The sequence below is a fragment of the Centruroides sculpturatus genome, unplaced genomic scaffold (assembly GCF_000671375.1).
Source record: "Centruroides sculpturatus isolate CEXI.00-Female unplaced genomic scaffold, Cexi_2.0 scaffold1547, whole genome shotgun sequence".
NCBI classification, from domain to species: Eukaryota; Metazoa; Arthropoda; class Arachnida; order Scorpiones; family Buthidae; genus Centruroides; species Centruroides sculpturatus.
In genome coordinates this window covers 84,349-103,606 of record NW_019385769.1, presented here as the reverse complement: position 1 = coordinate 103,606, position 19,258 = coordinate 84,349, and the positions used below count along the sequence as shown (strand labels likewise).

The following is a 19,258-nucleotide window of genomic DNA, read 5'->3' as shown; positions in this document are numbered from 1 at the left end:
TTTAAAAATCAACGACTTACTCCGTTATCCTAAACCTTGTTGTATTAACGACTCACTTTGAATCTAATAAGATTCCTGCAACACACCATAATTTTTAAAATAAAAAATGTTTAAAATTTAAATGAATTATGGTTGATTTCTGCATTTATATGACATAAAGTCTTCCATAGTGATTTAGTTTCTAAATCGTTGTATAAATCGTCATTTTAGTGAATACCTCCTTCTCCCTTCAGTCGGCTGGCTGTAAAAAGATAAAAAAATAGATGAGATTTTAAAAAAGAGCCTATTCAGAATTCTAAAAAATATTAAATATGTTGGGTACACTGTCCTATTTACAATCGATTATGCCCAACACTACTTTTTAAAAACTCTTTCCGCCCTGTGGGCACTAAGAGGGCCTTTTTAAGCAAGGCCATTATGGGTTCGGCCAGGCCCACAATGGAGCGGCCGGGTGGTGAGAGACGGGGCTCGACGTACCGGGACGGACCATTCCCGAAAAATTCCTGGAATTTCTTAATCCAACCATGATTCGATCCCGGATCAGCAGAGCGGTAGGCTGCCACACCACTCTAGCCGCTCGGCCATAAGGCCGTCAATCCATATCAATCCACGATAGATATGGAAGAAAAAGCCATTTTAGGGCTCAGAGGACGGGAAAAGATAAAAATGAAAAAAAAAAAAAAAAAGGAAACAAAGATACTAAACAATCCTTCAAGAAAATACATAAGCTTTTACAATCGTTTATATAAGTTAATTCTTAAAAATTATGAGTGATTAGAACTAGGAAATAATTATCATAAATAAAAAAATAAACTAATTTTTATCTACGGCAATGATTATTCATTTTGATTTTATCGTAAACATTTATAACAATTCATCGAAGCATTTCAATTTTTTTTAACGCTTACATTTAATTAATTTTATTTGAAATAAATTTCTTAATCAGTAATTGTTTAATTGCATTCAGACTTTATTAATCATTTTAGTAAATAAAAAATAAGCGAACAAATCGAATAATGTGCGAATTACGAAATTGGAAAGTTGGCAGTTTTCACGTTTGAGTTAGGACTAAGCGTGATTTGTATATTTGACATAATGGCGGTTTCTTCAAACAAGAAAAGAAAAACAGAAACAAATACGTCGTTTCCAGATGATTTTAAAGCAATTCAGTTCTTAAAATCTAAGATTCCATGTAATTTGATGTGTTTAAACTTTTCTGAAGTGAATGGAAGCGACAAGTTTATTAGTTCTTATATCATTGTAGGTTATATATAATTTTGTTTTTTTTTTTAAATAATTAAGATAAATATAAATTATAATATTTAAATTGATGTTGAAAGAAAAGCTAAAACTCAGTAATATAACTTACAAGCTGAAACGTACATAAATTAATACTAAACACCATACACACTCTTCCAACAAATATGTATTGGAATCAACTAAATACAGAACGTTTTTGGCCTCGGGCCTACATCAAATTTAGTTCTAAACGTTCTAAATTTAGAATCTGTGCTAACGTTCTGTAAGATGAGTGATGCTGTTGGGACCTTTACACAACCGTAGACCGTGCCCCATATGAGCAAAAAAGTCAGGAATCGTATTTCTGTTGGTGATTCTTTGCGAGATGTAGTCCCGAAATTGGCCTACTTCCGGGCACGATTGGGAGTTATGCTGTGCGCTCCACTAATTGTGACTTCTGATTATTGTCTGTTTAACAGACGGCCCGGCATGGTGGTTGGACATTCTAACAATATTTATCGGTAAAGCGTAAAGAAAACTACAATGTGTGCCCTTTGTAAGATTTTTTGCCTTAAAATGTGGAACCCTGATGCCTTCGCTTTGCAAGAACTAACTGATAAATGCATGAATGAAGTGTGGAAGAAGTTATGGCTGAAAGTATTCAAGAATTCTCAATGAGAAGAGCCTATCGCTGTATCGTTAGGTTGACCAAATTGTCAACCTACGATACAGCAGGACTAGATGTAGATGAACAGGATATTGAGGAGTTACTGCAGGTTTATGGTGAGTCTTATTAACGACAACCTTCAAAAACTGGCAAAACATGGATTCCATGTGGAACTGGAAAATAGAGATTCTGAAAATGAAGAACCCAAAAAAGTTCTCTACAGATTTCCTTAGTATAAAAGTTTGATAAGATAACTAAAATTGTTGATCAAATTTTAGTGAATGATTCAGATTTTGAAAGAAGTGCAAAAGCAAAACAAGGTGTTATGGATGCGATCTTCTGCTACTGACATTTACTTAAGGAAAGAAAAAAGCGACAAATGAAACTGTGACTTTATTGCAAAATAACAATAATTTCAGAAAAGTCAGGACCTTCGTCACAAAAATTGAACTTTAAATTTCTGTGTGCATATGTTTATATGTTTATGTGTTATTTAACATATATTATTATAAAAATTAATATAAAAATAACTTAAAATTAAAGTAAAATTTGTTTATTTTTGGTTGCGTGTTCCACTATCTCTATTTATTCTATGTTAAAATTATTCAGTATTTCAACAACCATGGTAATTGTTATTTAACACCTACTGCTGAGAATGATGAGAATTGCTGCAAATCAAACAAACTGTTTTCAATTTGATCAATTTTCTGGAACATTTACAATTGTTCTATAATCAAACCAATATGCAATAACAAATTCAAATTTAAAACGGTTCGAACATTTGGTTAAAAAATTGAAATATATAAAAATATTTACAGTCGACCCCCCTATAAGATATAGATACGTTCCAATTTATTAGGAATCCGATTTCTTACAAGTCGTTCCAATCACACCCGACACGTGTCAAGTTTACGGACTACGGCTGATTGAAAGGTTTTCTTCCATAAAATTAATTGATTCTACACTAATCCGACTCAACATTTCCAAAATACGTATATTTTTTCGTAGTTTTATAGGAATCGTAATTATAGGGACCGTAATTATAGGGGGGGTCGACTGTATAACATTGTCTGAAATGTAATCAATTTAATACATCTAAGTACTCAATGAAGACTAAACGTATTTGAAAACAAAAAATTGCATCTAAAATAGTACAGTAGAAGCTGTTCGTCAGGTTAAGCTCCTTTCCCTCTCCCCCATGGAGGGGAATTTGGAAAAATCCCTTCTTAGTGTGCATTTTCATGATGTATTCTAACTGTGTACCAAATTTCACTGCTTTAGGTTCAGCAGTTTGCTCTGGGTGGTGATGAATCAATCAGTCAGTCAGTCAGGACAAGTAATTTTATATATTTAGATGACCCCATTTAACAATGTTTCGCTTAGTGCTTTGTTGTCTAGGAACACATCCCACACATTAAGCTGGGTCTTACTGTATATTAATATCTATTATATTGTATTTCAAAATTATTTATATTTTTTCATAATTTTAATAAGTGTTTATTTTAATTTATAATTTAGGGTAAAGTGACACAAATTTGGCCAATTTCTGAACGAATAAAAAATGGTTACCTTTTAAAAATTATGATTTCTGAAGGTAAATATATATTTTGTTTAAAATAGTGTCTTTTTATAAATACCTATTTTATTTCTTGAAATATTGTAGAAAAATATCTGTTGACTTATGTAATACTTATAAAGTTTTAATCTTTCAATTAATTTAATAATTATAATAATAATAGTAATAATAATTTTAAAGAGCAATTATACACAACAACCTTATTCCACAGATAACATGATCATATCAAACAATAAGTTAGAGAACAAGTACATAAACATGCAGAAACTAGAGTTGTGGAGTTGGGAGTCAGAGTTGGAAGCAAATTTGTTTTTAGAGGATTCAGATTGGTAAAAATGGACCAACTTTGACTCTTTATTTTTTTATTACTCTAAGTACTCAATTACTCTAAGAGTTTTTGATCCACAAGAGAGAGTTTTTGTTCACAAGACACTAAAACAATTAATGACTTGTTGACAGTAGTAGTAGTAGTAGTAGTAGTAGTACTACTACTACTACTACTACTAAATGGTCAGGCAGTGTGGGCTACACTGACCATTTACCATAACCTTAAAAATAAACACCTCTGAAATTTCACACAAAGCCAATGTTAATGGTGTAAGCTGAGATAATTTACAGCGAGTTTCTTAAATTTAATATGTTTATTTTTGTATTTTTGAATCAAATAATAAAATACACAAAAAAGTACCAAGAGTATTTTACATCATTATAAAGAAGACGAAATGAAACATATAATTGTAGGAAGTTTCTCCGACTCTGTGATGCACCAAAGTAGAAATTTGAAAGAATTCAGCCAAGTATATTCATCGACTTTGATAAGAAGATATAAAATATATTGCTTCTATTTAACATTGGAAGAAAGTGAACTTGTGGTGTATACATGTCCTTGCGTACATGGCGTGTTTAATGTTGACTGATGAGGGGCTAAGTGCTCGAAAAGTGTAGAAGTACCCATATCAACTGAATAAAGATGGGAAAAAAGCCAAGTGTTTAATTAATAACACAATCTTGTGTTCAACACTCAATAAAAAGTAAAACACAGTTTCAGAAAACAAATAAACTGTAGTTTTTGATGTAATGCTGACAGTTTCACAGTTTTAGAATAAAAACTTGTTTATTTTTTTAAGCATTTTTTTTTTTTTCAATGCACCCTCTAGAGAAGGATGTGTAATTTCACTTAAACTGACAAGCCAGCTTTTATCGTATGAAAATATCTGATTTCATAATCTCCTTGGATAGACTGGCATGCTGTCATTTTGCAAAAATATGGTATGTACTTATTATGCTCTTAATAGGAGTATTAACCTATCTGGCATTATAGAAGACTCCTGTAATGTAAGATATTTTATGATGATACTCCTACTTCATTATCTTTCTTTACACATTGCTAATCACTGTTAATATTTTTTTTTTTCAAAAATTTATATTTGGATATATTCTGTGTTAGCAAATTCTAAATTTTTGTTGTCAAAAGACTCATACAAAATGGCTAAGACTTCTTAAATTTAGTTGCTATTTTTTAATAATTTACTACAACTACAAATGGAAAACATTTTATGTATTAGTCTGTGGTTGACGATGAAAATGATAGTGGTGATAATGAAAAACTTTGTGAAAAAGATAAGTACTTTCAATGTAAATTGAAATGCCTCATGATTCATTTAAAAAATGCTTAAAAAGTATCCTGATGAATCAATTGGTAGTGATGAAATGCCATTCTGGGTTAATATAATGAAAGTATATTTTAAATTATTATTTAAAAGTCAATGTTGGAGTTGGACTCTCAAAAATTCTATCAGTCTGAGTTAGGGGCTTGGTCTACTGACTCCACAACACTGACAGAAACACTAGATTACACTGAAGATCAGACACTCATTGACATCTTAACAATAGTATCTAATGAAAACATAAAGAAATAGCAACCACAACTATAACAGAAGATGCTATAGACACAGTATTAATTATCACTTATTACAATAAACACTTATTAAATATGTATGATTAGATCCAACACAAAGACCATAAATACTCAAAATAAACATGAAAATGTGAGATCCGGGTTGTGATCTTCATCACTACCATGGAAAAATATAACTTTACAGTTTAAACTTATAACATCAACAATACATCAAAACATATACACATAGGATATATTCCTTTGAAGAACAACTATTTATCACCTAATACAATGATTTAGTTGGTATTGGTTAAAAATCGATTAATTTTCCTAATCTAATTGGGTAAGTCAACAGTAAAAAGTTTATTAGGGGCAGCTTGGAATGAAGAAACTGTTGGGGGAGAGATTCTTGTGTTGTATGAGAACAAATTCAAAGATGCTGGACTGCTCAAAGACTCACACAGTGGCATTGCCATCTACAAAAGGTTGCACAAAATAAATTGAAAGTACTGTACTTATGATCCAACTGTAAGTTGTTAATGTAACTGAAATATGTGTAATACATCACAATAAACATTTTCCCATCAAACTGTTGAGCATAGTCACTCTTCATTTTTTCCATACAATGTAACATTTTTGTCAAAATGTGTTGGAAATTTAAATGAGGTTTAATGTGTTGGAAATTTAAATGAGGTTTAAGGACCAGCTACCCTTTGGGTAAAGAAATTACTTGATGCTGAAAAGTTGAACAAACTGTGGTGGAAACATCACAAAAACAATTGGGAGAACTTTACACTATCTAAATGCACACACACTACCAAAATACAGTCTTGATTCAGCATTCTTAGATGTATACATGTTAGTTTATTGTGGTGTAATCACTAGTAAAATACTATGGTTTCAAAGTACAAGCACATTCAAAACACAGTTAAGTCTGTCTGGTAAAGACTAGAAACACAAATAAATGACATAGACCACAGTTAGGTAGGCTGACACAATATTTTATAAAAGTTAATGAAAGAGGTTAGAAAGAATAGGTTAGAAAAGTTAATGAAAGAGGTTAGAAAGAATAGGTTAGAAAAGTTAATGAAAGAGGTTAGAAAGAATAGGTTAGAAAAGTTAATGAAAAGAGGTTAGAAAGATATTCAAAACAATTAAAACATGTCCAAAACACAAACAACACAATACACATGTATGGAAATACATTGACACTTTCAAACAAAACCTTACAGCTAAGTTCAAAGATTCAAACAATACAAAATCTGTATGCTATAAAAACAACAAAGTAATTTATTCACAATGAGAGACTTTACTACTAACAACCACATATCAAATCTACGACACAATCATTGACATGGTACACCAACAGAAAAAGAATTTACGGATTATTGACCTGCTGTTTAGGATCCAAACATATACAAAAATGAATTATGCTGGATTAAGGAGGAAGAACAAAACATACATATGACAATAATCATGCCTTGTGTTGAAATAAACCTATGCAATATTCAAAAGATAGATTAAAATACAGTGGATACTGCTTATTGTAACCATGTTAGGACAAAGCCAAAGTGGTCACAATAATTGATAATTACAATAACTGAAGAAAATAATAAAAAGGTAGAAAATGAAACAACATACACTCAATGGCCAATGAATTAGAAACCACTATGCATATTAAGTAAGTGTAATTTTGCAGCTTGTATACAAAACACTTGAGTCATGTGAGTTACCATGTGTTTATAAGCTCCTATTTAAGAATGCTATTGGTCAGTATGGTCATTAAGTTTATGAAAATGGGAAAAGTAAAGGACTTGATGGAGTTTCAAAAAGGGTTGATTATGGGTGCCTGTCTCACTGGAGTCATGATGTCAAGAACTGCAGAGCTGACTGGTTTTTTCAAAGGTGAGATATCCCAGTGTTCAATTTGTGAAAAAATAACCCTCAGTTGATGTATAAAAGAAGTAACTGTGAGGCTCCAAAACTGTTAATCAGGAATGTGACCAACATTGTCTGAAAAGGCTAGCGTGGGAAAAAAAAACTTTCTCTGTGCAGCAATTGATGGAAGAATTTAATGAATCCCATCCCTGACCCACATCTACCCAAACTATGCTTAGGGAAGTGAATCAGTATGAACAGATGCAGGACTATATGAAAAACCCTGATTTCTGCAAGGAACTGGAAAGTTCATCTAGTCTACAGTGGTACCACGAGTGTCATGATTGGACATCTGAGGACTGGAAAAAGTAATATGGTCAGATGAATCACGGTACAGCTTATTCTGTACCGAAGGTAGACAGAGTTTGGAGGGAGTCCCTTGAAGCAATGGAACCTTCTTGTCTCATTAATTCATCGAGGTTCTGGTGGGGGTGTTATGGTATGGGGCGTGTTCTGTTGGAAAGGAACTGGTCCGCTGATATTCCTGGAAGGTCACGTGACTTCCAATGAGTACCTGAACATTGTTACTGATCAACTTCATCCTGCAATGTTTCATTTTTTTCCTGCATGTAATGGCTCTTTCTTTGATGACAATGCTACTGTCCATTGCACAAGAATTGTTCAGCAGTGGTTCAATGAGCATGCCACTCACCCTGGCTACTACAGAGCCCAGATTTTAACCCCATAGAGAGCATATGGGACATATTAGAACAACAGGTCAGCAAAGTCTGCTTCCATCAAATCTACATGAACTAAAAGAAAGTCTAGTGAATGCCTGGTGTGCATTGGACTTAGAAGCACTTCAGCATCTTGTAGAATCGATGTCAAATCAAGTAAACGATGTAATTCAAGCTAAAGGTGGTCCAATAAAATATTAAACTGCTATTTCTAATTCATTGGCCAGTGATTATATGTTACCAAATGATAAAATTTCATTTAGTTCTAATTGTCTACATTACTTACATAATAAATCATCAATACAATAAAGCATGATTATTGCATCATAAAATTGTTTGATCAGCATTATACTCTGTGTTGGTAAGACCTGCAGCCCTTTCCACATTTCAGCAGTTGTTAGAAGGTTAGTTATGTCAATCTCCTTGTCACTTTCTTCACCTGCATTAGTATTATGCATTGTAACCACTTCTTTCATTACAGCATAACAAATTTATTCTTTAAGAAGTTTTTCAGTGCAGTGCCTTCATCAATTTTCATCTATGCCTTGAAATCAGATACTAATATATTGCTGGGATTTAAATCATTATTGTTTCCTCCACTTCATCTTCATCTGCATCTTCATTTGCAACTTTAGTAAATCTCCATGCTTAAAACCATTGATAATTGTGGTTGATGTAACTTTGTTCCAGTGTTGTTTAAGAAAATGAAGAGTATCTAGAAGACTGATCTTTTTTGACAGCTCTCCTGCATTCATTTTTCAATGTCTTGAACTGTGCATTTCACAACAATAATATGCTTTCATGGTTTGGATTACACACTGATCACAAGGTTGATCATTGGATGAGTGATATGGATGGTATTGGATAGCAAATGTGCAATTTTTATCTAAATTAAATTGATTATCACTTGATGTGCCACACAATTGAAAACCATCATGAATCTTATCTTAAGTTTCTGGTTTTATTTCAGTAACCAGTCATTAAAATTTGCTTTTGTCATGTAGGCATTGCTATTAGAATGATAAACAACCAGTAATGTTTTCATCTCCTTAAATCAACAAGGGATTTTTTTTCCTACTGCCATGAAGTCTACCTTTCCTGCCATGCTTATACAACACATGATCATTAGATGGTCTTTAGAAATTTTACAGCCTGTTACTCATTCATTTTTAAATATATTAGTATGTCCAAACATAGCATAAAAATAAAAATGCCAGTTTCATCAGTGTTATAAACATTACAAGATGAAAATTCAGAAGAGAATTTAGGCCACACTTTCATCAGACAATCTTTCTCTGAAGAGAAATCTGCATCTTTTTCTTCTCCGTGTATCAATTTGTAAACAATGTTTATGTGTTTTTCTAGTGAAAAAATCATTTTTCAGTTTCGTAAAATTTTCTCTGCCCATTTTTTAACAAAATCATCGGCTTTATGATGAATGAGTAGAGTTTTAATTGGCATATCTTTCTGTTGTACTTCTGTAAATCATAACTTCAAAGCTGTTTCTACCCCCCAATCTTTTCCACAGTGATGCCATTTAGTTTGATTGTTCTCATTAGAACATGCTGCATTTTCAAGATTGTTTGTTCTTCAGAAATGAGCACAATAAACACTCTGAGATTCTTAACTGTACTGCAAACTTTCTTAGCTCATTTTTTGGGAGCTTATTGTAATGTTCCAAAATCTTCAATTTATCCTTTAAAAATATATTATTATATCATCTGTTGTGTACTTTATCCATCATATTGAACAATAAAGATTGTAGTGAATACAGTACAGACCAAGAATTTAAAAAATAACTTACTTATAAAATATGATGGTATGGAATGAAGCTGGAGCTTTCTTACAGTGTAAACATAAGATTGCAAACATGTGTTCTTGTTTGCAATAGATGTGTAGCAAAATGGACTTGCTGATGACCAAATTAATACTGGTTGTGAGGACTCATAAAGTTGTTTGTGGCCCTGATATCAGACTGCAGAAATGCAACCAATACAATTTTAGAGGAAGAGTACTGACTACTCAGGATGATATAGAGCAGATGTGGCCAAACTTTTATCCCTTAGGGGCTACTTTTTTGGTAAAATATAGTCTGCGGGTGACTATGAATATGGGCAAACAATTTTAGGATTTTTATATGCACATACGTTAACATTCATTTGCATTGTTCATCAGGATAAATATAAACAGTATGGGTACGTTGCATAGACAGTCTATTATTGTAAGAATAAATTATCAAATTAAGATTTTTAAACATTAATTTAAGTGAAAGCAAATTGTTCAACTTTAGCTTCGCGGGCTACTTTCAAAACCTTTGCGGTCGACCGCAGTCTATGTGTTGGCCATCCCTGATATAGAGGGTTGACGTGTTTTATGTGGGGCAGTACAGACAATGAGGTAAGAACTCTGACAGGAAATCATTTACTAGAGAGATATTATTCTTACAAATCTTCCACAGTTTAGCGAAGCACAAATTTAAATGAATAAATGTCAGTCCTCATAGGAATTGATTTGGCCTTACCCCAAGAGTCCATTAAGAGGTTGGTTGGCAAGAGTGCTGGTGAAAGAATGGTGGAAACAGTATTCTTCAACAAAAAAGACTTGGCCACCTTGGTTCACTAGATCTCTGGGTGGATGGGAAAATGGGTCAGGTGTCAAGCTTTAGTTTGTTGGCATATCAATTGGCACAAAGCAATTACAAGAAACATGGCTGCTGATGGTTGGAAATCCTTACAGGATGGGAAGGATGGTCATCTGAATGATGAATTGAATCAAGATAAGTTCCAGTGCTACCAAGAGAAATAACAACCTGTTGAAGATATAACTTCTCACAAGTACAAGTATGTTCCAAAGGAAATGGAGAAACCTTTATAAGTAACTAGAAAGAAGGTACTGTACATAACAAGAGATGCTCTTGCAAGCAGGAATGTGGAACCAACTGATTGAAAGGAAATAAGAAGCTTCAAGAGCAATTTGAGTGAGAGGAACCTTATGTTCTTGGGACATGGGTTTTTAACTGTTTGATTCTGTCAGTTGTCTATCTTGATTAGTCTTGGTTTCCTGTCCACAGTTTCTGATTGGTCTATTGCTAGTTTTCAGAGTTAATTTGAGGCTGTGGGAAAGATTGATGTTGACATAGAGTTTGATGCCAAATTCCAATCCCAACTGGAGATGGTTGATCTTAGGACTTACATTGTTTATCTTAGTTCTTTTGTTGAATAAATTTTAAACAAAAATATTTTTTGGTCTCTCTTGGTTTTTTTTCTAATTCAACAAAATTTTTTAGGCAAATTTTGATGAGGGTTTGGACCTTATCCAGATCCTCACATAGCCTATAGTTTCAGATTTATTCCATGTTTTTTCTATTTGTGTAAACAACTACTCCTTTGGGAGAGAGAGAACTGAAGTAGCTAAGACAACTCAGGTGTGCAGACTCCCTACAGATGTCTGAAATAGCTTAGAGGTTTCACCAATATATAGTTTGTTGTAAATTGATCACATTAATTGAAGTGTTGATAAATGATAAATTTTGTACTTAAAAAGAAATATTTGTAAAACAGTGAGCAGAAGAAAGGCTTTTCTTGAAATCACTAGTCTTTCTCTTCTATTGAACATGTCATTATGCAATTGGGGATATGGTTAAGTGGCTTTTGATTGTATCTTGCTTTGTTCATAGAAAAATACAATAAAACAAATTTAGAACAGCTTTTATATAAAAATAATTATTTCACTTATACCAACAAATTTAATTTTTTTAAAATTATTTTCTGTTTTTACTAACTACTGTAATTACCTAAACATAAAATCAAAATAAGTAAAGGTTTTAATTAATTAACTTTTTTAATTTCAAGAAAATTTATTTTTTTTTTAACTGATTTGGCTGCAATTTGTAAAATTTGTAGATCTATAAATTCCCACTGTCGTTTGTCTGTCCTTCCTTAATCTCGAGAACGGAGTTAGATAGATGAAAGCTGTGACCAGATACGGAAAGATTATGAGCAGGAGGCCCAATTAACTATATATGAACTTCTGATGTAAACCAGAAGTCACATTATTTCAATTCAAAAATTTTCCCCTGAAAGGAGGTAGATGACTGGCATGACTATTGCTATAAGGAAAAGTATGATGTACAGGGCAAGACACTACTAATTTGAGGCGGGGAGCACATATTTTAAATTAAATAAATCTAAAAAATATGATTAAAAATTGCAGCCCATCATTGTGATGATGTCACGATAAATAATTACTTGTTTCATATATTTTATAGCAAATTCCAATTTTATGAATTTTGAAGAAGCAAAACTTGCTGTATTTTTATTTGATAAATTTGCTTTAGAAGCTAATCCTGTAACAATCAATGTAAGTAGTATTTACTTTACTTATATTTAGTAGAATATCTTTTATTACTATTATTATTTTTAAAAAATTATCTTAGAATTTAAAATTAAGCTATTACATGGGAAATACCAATTATAATAATATTGATAATTTTTAATAAAAATTTATGTTTTAAGTGATATTAAGTGTTTCAAATTTAATTAAAGTTGCTAAAATCAAATGATGATAAATGAAATATTCATTTTGTATTATATGTAATAAAACATATAATAATAAGTTACAAAAAGTTCCTAATTACATTAAATTTTTTTAAATATAAAACNTTGCTTGCCCATCCATAAAACATATAATAATAAGTTACAAAAAGTTCCTAATTACATTAAATTTTTTTAAATATAAAACTGAACTTTAATGATTATTAGTCGCTCAGCATTTGCATTTGCATTTGATGTGTAACTTGTCATTTTTTCATTCACTTTGACTTTCTACTTTTAATATTGTGCCTCAGTTTGAACTCAAAAATTTTTCAGTGATTTGCCTCCCCTAATCCCAGCTACAGCATATTCAACTGCAGCATTACATCAATGTGGCAATTTCACCTTTAATAAGAAGGGCTTTTCTTTTATCTTCCAGCCAAGTGGCTATTGATACCGAGCTTAATATTATTTGCCGTGCAGTAAATGAGGCGGGCTACAGTAATGCCAAGTTTATCTACATCTTAAATAAGGTAAAAAGATCACTCTTTCCCGCTACTACACTACATCTTCCGAAAGAGTCCACAATAGTCCTGCCCGTGATATCATTTTGTGGCCAAGTCACTGTCCGTATTTGCCATATTTTTAGGTGACATGCCTTTTTTCTGACGGTTTTTCCACAGCCAGATCTTAGGAGGTTGTTGTCCAATGACAGAGATCCCATATCCACCCTTGAAAGATTGGGGGTTTACTCTTTCCCATTGGAAAATGTGTCAGGAGGTCGCACCCATTATATTGGCGCGACAACCAGAATGTTGTCGTATCGTATTTTAGAACATCAATATTCTATCAGGGAAGGCAAGAATGAAACCGAACTCTCAAGAATGAAACCAAACTCTCTCTTACAACACCAACATACCCCATTGTGGGGCAAAGTGGCCATATTAAGACAATGCAATAATAGAAATCTTGTGTATATTTGGGAAGCCCTCCTTACCAACATAAAACCCCTTAAGCCCATAACCCGAGATATCTCGGGCAAGTTACATAGTGTTACATAAAACGCGGTCCTTAAGGGAAGTTTTTAATTTTTTTTTTTTTTTTTTTATTTAATTTTTGGAATGTTTTTTAAGTCCCCAAATTTTTTCAAAATTTTTTGCCCGCACAAAAAATTTTATCGCGATTTTAATTAGTCTTTGATAAGGCTTGATTAAGGCTTAATTGTTTTTTAATGGGAGTTTTTTATCAAATTTAATTAATCATTCTAAAGTTGTAATGCATGGATTTGACTTCGGTAAAGTTATTTAAAGCTGCTTTCTGATGAATGAAATTTGATATCAAACTCCTATATCAGGACTTATTATACTGGCTTTACAGATAATGCTACAAAGTTTTACAGAAAACAATTTTTTATTTTATTTAATATACCAGAATAAGCCAGTATAATAAGTCCTGATAATAGAAGATATGAAATTATAGATAAAAATTTATATTTTAGTAAGAAAAAGGACATTGAGGCATTTTAATGTATGTAATGCTATCCACATTCAGACATCTAATTACAATCGATTGCAATTTTTTGTTTTTATATCCACCATAGTTGAAAACCCTTTTTCACTCAAATATGCAGAAATTTTGCATAATTTCACAAAAAGCTCTTGGGGGCCACGGTCCCCCTGTTAAGAAACACTGTCCTAGGTAACCATAAGGTGAACAACTAATTTCAACATGTAGAGCTGCTCTTAAAAAAATATAAAACTTGGACTGCAAAATGTTAAAAATTATTTTCCTACATTTGTATGACTTTTTCTTGAGAACTTAGGAGCAGTTAGTATAATCATAGAGTCATTAGTATATCAGGACTGTGGAGGAGAGAAATACCTAGGGAGATGGGATCTAGCAATGGTGGGAAACATGGTGCTAATTTTTACAGAGGATAAACAGAGCAACATACAAAAAAATGAACTTTTCAGATTAAAAGTATATATATTTTTTAAATTTGATGTTTTTGTATTAATTTCTTTGTAAATATGTGTTATTATATCAAATAGAAATACAAATAGAGTCTTATTTTAAGGGATCCTGGAACAAACAGATTTCTTGGAATAGTAGATTCTTTTCCCAGGTCCTGCTAAATTAAAATAGTTTTATCTTCTCTTAATGGATTTGCAACTCTGAATAACATATTTTTTTTCCTAGCTTCATCTATTGTAATCTTTGTGTTTCTTCAACTTTTAATTAATATTTAGGTGTTTCAGGAATTTGTAGAGTTTGATGATTTACTTGTTACATCTGGGATGTGTAAAATTGAAGAATTGTACAAAAAGAGTCAGCAGGCTGATATGATTGAGGAGGAGCCATCTAGTGAACATTCTGATTCTCATCTAGTGAGCATCCAAGTGTAGTGCTAAAATTTAGCAAGGCAATTGAGTCTTTCCAAGTTGTGAAGATCTTGATGATTTCATAAAAAAGGGCTGACAGATTTACAATTTAAAAAAAAAAAAAATGTAACAGAGACTAAAAATGTCTTCACTTTCTCCATGTCCAATCACCAGGAACAACAATCTTCCACCGCAGAGACAAACCTTGATGAGTTTCAGCATAAATAAACAGGCATGACATTACTAATATCAAACAGTCATTGTATTCAATAGGCAGAAAAGCATCATCAAAACAAACCAAGATGGATGAGTTTTTTTAACAAATTGTGAAGTCAAGTGTAATGCTAATGAGCATATGTAATTCACCTCCTCTTGTGCTTGCAGTATATATAATTTCCATCAGCTTTGTCTTACACATACAGTGGTACCTCGGTATATGTCTGCTTTAGAATACGTCCAATTCAGAATACGTCCTGTTTGGACGAAACAAATTTTGCTCGGTATACGACTTTTGTTCGGTATACGACTTAATTCAATTATACGCGCCATCTATGAACAAGTAGCACTATCGGTATACTAGACCAGACTAGACGTTCGCGGTGCCACAGTTTATAGCTTTGTTAAATTTTTTCTGATTTTAATTTGTAAGTAAAATTTTATTATTTTTATTAATCATGAATTACAAAAAGGCAAATGAGAAGCAACAGAAAACTAAAAAAAAATGACTAGAATCACAATGGAACTGAAAAAAGAGATTGTTGAGAAATATGAAGGTGGCACGTCTGTTCGAGATTTTAACTGTTGCATATCGCATTCCGAGAATGACGATATCGACAATCGTGAAAAATAAAAACATTATTAAATCTGCTAACGTTGTGAAAGGGGTTAAATCAATTTCTAAACAGAGATAGAAGACATTAGATCATGTTGAGAAAATGCTTTTGCTTTGGATAACTGAAAAAGTGTACTGGCGACATCGTATCAGAAGCATTATTTGCAAGAAAGCTAAAAAGATACATGCTGATCTCATGAAAAATCAAGCAGGAACTAGCCAGGAAAGCGAGGGTGTTTCAAGCCAGCCACTTTTTTTACATGAGAACGGATTAATCATTTTTACATTACTTCTTATGGGAAAGGTTGGTTTGGTATACGTCCTATTTGGTATAAGTCCAAACACCAGGAACGGATTAAGGTCGTATACCGAGGTTCCACTGTATATAGTGTGAGAACCTAGGGACCAATATTTTAGGTTAAATAGAAAATTTTAAAATTTGTCAAACAAGCAACATTCATGTTAGTCACAGACAAACTTTCTTTCAATTTTAAAGGAAGTTCCTGAGGAGATATGCTGATTTTGATATCAACTTTAAAGAGAAGTTTCTTGTTGCTTATCTCCTCAGTGACTTGAATAGCCTCCAATAATTGGTTAGATGAATATCCTAAAAATGGGTATTCATAGCAATGCCTAGAGGGCTGGAATTGGAAACAGAACTCTTTAAGAAGTTTGTACTTGAACAGAAAGAAGTTGTTGCCAGTCCCAGTGGCTAAAGAAGAAAATAGAAAAATTTATAAAATAAGGTATTATATTTGACTGTGACATTGTAAGCTCTCTCTCTCTCTTAAGATAGGTTTAAAAGAATTGAATATTAGATTGTCGAAAAGGAAACTTTGTTTATTTTTATTTATGTATTATACCATATATATATATATATATATATTAGACATTGTATATATGTTACTGTGAATGACTGATATCTGGCGAATGTCAGCATTCACACAGTTGTTTCGTGTATGTATAAAATATTTGCTAAATATCATTATTTTTCACTTACACCGGCAAATGTCGACATTCAGCATGCACTGATGGTGAATGTTGAATAAAAATATCTTTATTACGTTAAGACAAAAATGCAACTTTTTAATATGTCAAAATAGGAGAAAGCTTTAGTAACAGCACATGTAAATAAACTGTTGAACCTAAAACAAACAGTACATTCTNCCGGCAAATGTCGACATTCAGCATGCACTGATGGTGAATGTTGAATAAAAATATCTTTATTACGTTAAGACAAAAATGCAACTTTTTAATATGTCAAAATAGGAGAAAGCTTTAGTAACAGCACATGTAAATAAACTGTTGAACCTAAAACAAACAGTACATTCTAAATCATTAAAGAAAATAATACAATAACAAACTTACACATAAATTATGTGATTAACATTATACAATCTATTTATTGCAACAACTTAAACTGTTATGGCACTTTGAATTGCACAAGATTCCCTTTCTTTTACAACTGCATTTATTCGTGGAACACTTCTTTTTTGCAATGACAGCGTATATAGCCTTGCCCTCCACTTTTCGAATTAGCTGCAGCTGCTTCTCTCAGCAGTATTTCTTGAGAAGAATTCTCATCTATGGAAAGTAATTTTTCCTTACAAATTACGAACTGATTATTATGTGATTATGATCTGTTAATGGTGTCTTTTTATTCAGATATTGCCGATGCCTTACCGATGACCCCCACTCAACCTGACAAGCCGATCCTCATCTCACGGGATCAAAAGAACAAAAACGCCATCCAGTGATAAAGTGGTTTCCACCAAACCGTTGCCGGGAAAAGAGGTAAGACCTTGTCCTACCTCCGGCTACCCGCAAAGGATTTGGCGACAGACTGTCGCCTCTCTGTCGACATCAGCTTCTCGGGTGTCATTTCGACCTCCACCAAAGCTTATCTGTGCTTGTCGACATACACCGGCGATTGTTCGAATGTATAATAATATAACCAAATATTCGGTCTTTCACCGACGTATTTTGTATGTGTCGACATTCACCAGAGAATATCGACATTCTCTAATTTTGGTCTTTCACAGTAACATATACACTTAGTATATATGTTGTGTATATATATACTTGGATGATGTACAATAATAAAAAAAACTAATTATTTAAATTATATACTAATATATATAAATGTCTAGTTCTATTTCCATTGTTGGTCCAAAACTCCCTTCTAGATTTCATTTGCTACTTGGATAAAAATCATATTAATTAGAAATAATTCATTTAAATGTGAGTTGGGATGCATACAAAATCCTAACTGGTGACAGGCTTCTGAGGTAGATGGAGATTTTGCAATCTCTTAGTCTTCTTATCTTAAAAATCTTAACCATCCTGATTATAGTGATAGGATCTCACATATAGCATAATGTATGATCTTGTAACATAAATGTTTCTATAGAATAAAGAATAGGAATCTCAAGACTGATTAATTTAAATTATTGGTATTTCTTATATGTAGAGGGTTAAAAAATGGATATTTTCCTGGATATGTGAGAAATTGTTGTTTGTGATATAATAGATTTTTGGAACAAAAGATGACTTTCAGTGGCCCAAACAATCTGTTAAAATGAGATTCTGCTGTAGTTTATTAAAATAAATCTGTAAAAGTTTGCTATTTGCATTTTGTGTAATTTCTTATGAAATTCATTTGTTCAAAAATAAACACTGCAAAAACCTAACAAACCAGTTGCTGGTTTTTTAGTTTTCTGGAGTGTTTATTTTTGTCTAATATTAACCAGTTGTAAAGTAGCAGTTGTTAATTCATTTGTATTTTCAAGTATTGTTACATTTTACAATTAAAATAGCTAACAAAAAACTTTGACTAAATTTTTTTCAAGACCCTGTTTAAAATTGGCACTTCAAAAATATGAAAACAATTGATTGTACAAAATAGATCACACCAAGATCTATTTTGTACAAAACATTTCATTTTTGTTGAGCTATGTAACTGAAGTTTAGAATCTAAAGAGTATTGATATTAATTACATTTTTGAACTTAAAAATTGACTAAAATATTGTACTCTATATAGCAACGGTTCCCAACCTTTTTCGGGTGGCGACCCCTTTTTATAAAAGCCAAGGTACCCGCGATCCCGATACAATTAAAAAAGGCATTTTTAATAAGGTAATTAAAAAAACAATGAAATTAGTTTTTTAGTATAATTTTATTTTAAATTATGTTTAATAATTAATTTAATTCGATGGTTGAAATTGCATGTTATTAACCAGTCTCAAAATTCACGGGTGAGATTTTGTTAACGCCAACCTCATGTCATTCTCAACATTTAATTTGTTCCTCTCAAAACTCTAAACACATGTTTCAACCAACTGTGACAGAATTGCGTACCCAGATTACACTTATTTTAATTTTTAAAAAATATATGAAATTATTCAAACTTCAAGACACCATTAAAAATAAATATTGCATTATAGTGAAAATTTTGTTTTAGTTTACTGCATAAGTTGGCGACCCCACAGAAAACCCGTCGCGACCCCCTTCTGGGTCGC

The 19,258-nt window shown here is 32.1% G+C and overlaps 1 protein-coding gene across 1 annotated transcript in view; it reads left to right on the top strand.

Moving 5' to 3' along the window:
• The first annotated feature begins 989 nt into the window (after positions 1-989).
• The window catches only part of LOC111641954, an 80,606-nt gene continuing 62,337 nt past the window's right edge, over positions 990-19,258 (top strand). The window contains exons 1-3 of the mRNA XM_023388207.1: positions 990-1,260; positions 3,425-3,500; positions 12,262-12,353. Coding sequence (XP_023243975.1) covers positions 1,096-1,260; positions 3,425-3,500; positions 12,262-12,353 — 333 coding nt within the window. The 5' untranslated portion in view covers positions 990-1,095. The remainder of the gene's footprint in view (positions 1,261-3,424; positions 3,501-12,261; positions 12,354-19,258) is intronic.